The 1,761-nt window shown below is 51.8% G+C and overlaps 1 protein-coding gene across 1 annotated transcript in view; it reads right to left on the reverse strand.

Moving 5' to 3' along the window:
- Positions 1-1,761, reverse strand: part of SLC16A2 (solute carrier family 16, member 2 (thyroid hormone transporter)) — a gene marked incomplete at its 5' end in the record, with an annotated part of 7,597 nt that overhangs the window by 3,281 nt on the left and 2,555 nt on the right. The window contains one exon of the mRNA XM_010138751.1: positions 2-76. Coding sequence (XP_010137053.1) covers positions 2-76 — 75 coding nt within the window. The remainder of the gene's footprint in view (position 1; positions 77-1,761) is intronic.

The raw sequence follows: 1,761 nt of genomic DNA on the forward strand, positions 1-1,761 counted from the left end.
GAGGGAGGTCTGGAGGGCGAAGGAGCTGCCACATCCAAAGAGGATCCCGTACGTGAAATAACGAACTTCCAGAGACCTAGGGGGATAAAAACACATCGAGGCGGTTACGTTCCGCAGAGGTAAGGAAGGCTTCTCCTCCCCGCAGTCCTACAAAACCTGGAGTCAAGACCTAGGTCTCAACTACCACAGGTGCTACACAGACAGTCAGACCTCGAGGAGCTTATTCCGTAGCCACAGCAAGGATTATCCTCATTTCACACCTGGCACTTTAAGTCTTCAGGAAAATGAAGCTGGGGAGCGTCTTCTGCAAAGAGGAGAAGGCAGCAGCCCGCCTGCCCTCCTTGGGAAGCTCACCTAACTTCAATGGGTTTTAAATTACATCAAGCAAGATGTTCTAAGGTAGGCAGCATGCATTATTTTTAGCTAGAAATTCTTTTTTTTCCCACTGAAAGGACTAATTGAAAACATTCTGCACCCAGTGTTTAAAAGCAGAAGGCACCAGCCCTGCTGGTTATTAGGCACTCGAGAAGGGAACATCGTGTTTCTGTCCAGGCTCCAGGCTAGTTAATGACTTTCTTCTTCTTTAAGGTCCTTTGGGACCCTCAATTAGACGGTTAATAGATCTCATTTGTATCTTACGTTGGTAGCTGCACTTGAAGAGGGACAGAAGTGGCTGCTCTACTGACCAGGTCGAAAGTCCTGGGAGCCCTTGGAAGGAGCGGTTCCCAATTGCCAGCCGGGTTTTCCCAACAGAAGCAGCTGAGAAAGGAGCCTAAAGTTAGGCTGTGCAAATAACCCATGGTGTTTCTCCCCAGATGAAGGATTTTTAGTTCACCCTTGTGCAATACACCCGGCTGCAGAAGTCTGCCACAAAATACTGCATGGGAGGAGAGTGCGATGGAAAGGTTTAGGCTGCTCACTGGGCAAGCGATGCTGCACAAATGGGGTCTTTACTCCAACGCTCGAAATGACCTGTGTGAAATACTGAATGCTGCTCTCCAAGCAAGCGAGAAGACAGCAGCCCAGATCTAATGGAGCAGTTTGAGGCTGAGAAAACGTTTACAATCACATCATTTCTTCCATTACACGCTCGTCTCTTTAGCTAGCCAAGCAGAAAGCAGAACGTGCTTGCTGTACCCAACAGCTCCGAGACAAATGACTGTCATGAAAGGCAATTTCCAGCTTCTCCAGAACGAAGCCACATCAGAAACCCTCTCCGCAGGAGCCAGGCAAGCAGCTGGGCTATGCAGGCTGTCTCCGACCTCCCACGGACCAGCGCTGGCCACCTCCGCTGGGTCACACTAGCTTTGGTATTGCAGCTAAGCTGACATGTCAGATAAGCGGCGATGAACGCCACAGTTCCCATCTGCTCCCCATTGACACTAAGACACTCCTGCTCATGCAGGGGCTCCTCTAAGCCCTGCTTCTTAGCCAGGATTTCCCACCCCGCTCACTGGGATTCAGCCAGCTGCTCCCCGGCGGGAAGGGCAGCATCGTTTCCCTCGGCTAACAAGGTCTCCCATGGGTGACAACATCTCCTGGGAGGGCTACCTGCAACGGCTGCCTCTTGCAGACAGCTCAGGAGGGGAACAGCGCTGGTTCAGCCTCCTGGCAGAGGCTTGGGGGATTTCTCTCTGCAGCAATTGTGGGGTGGAAGGAGAGGCAGATGAAACGGGACTCAAACCCCACCACAACACATCTAATGGTACAGAAGAGGAGGGCTGGGAGGGCTTTGGGGCATATGAAGACAGCCCTGCTGAA

The sequence above is a fragment of the Buceros rhinoceros genome, unplaced genomic scaffold (assembly GCF_000710305.1).
Source record: "Buceros rhinoceros silvestris isolate BGI_N320 unplaced genomic scaffold, ASM71030v1 scaffold32140, whole genome shotgun sequence".
NCBI lineage: Eukaryota > Metazoa > Chordata > Aves > Bucerotiformes > Bucerotidae > Buceros > Buceros rhinoceros.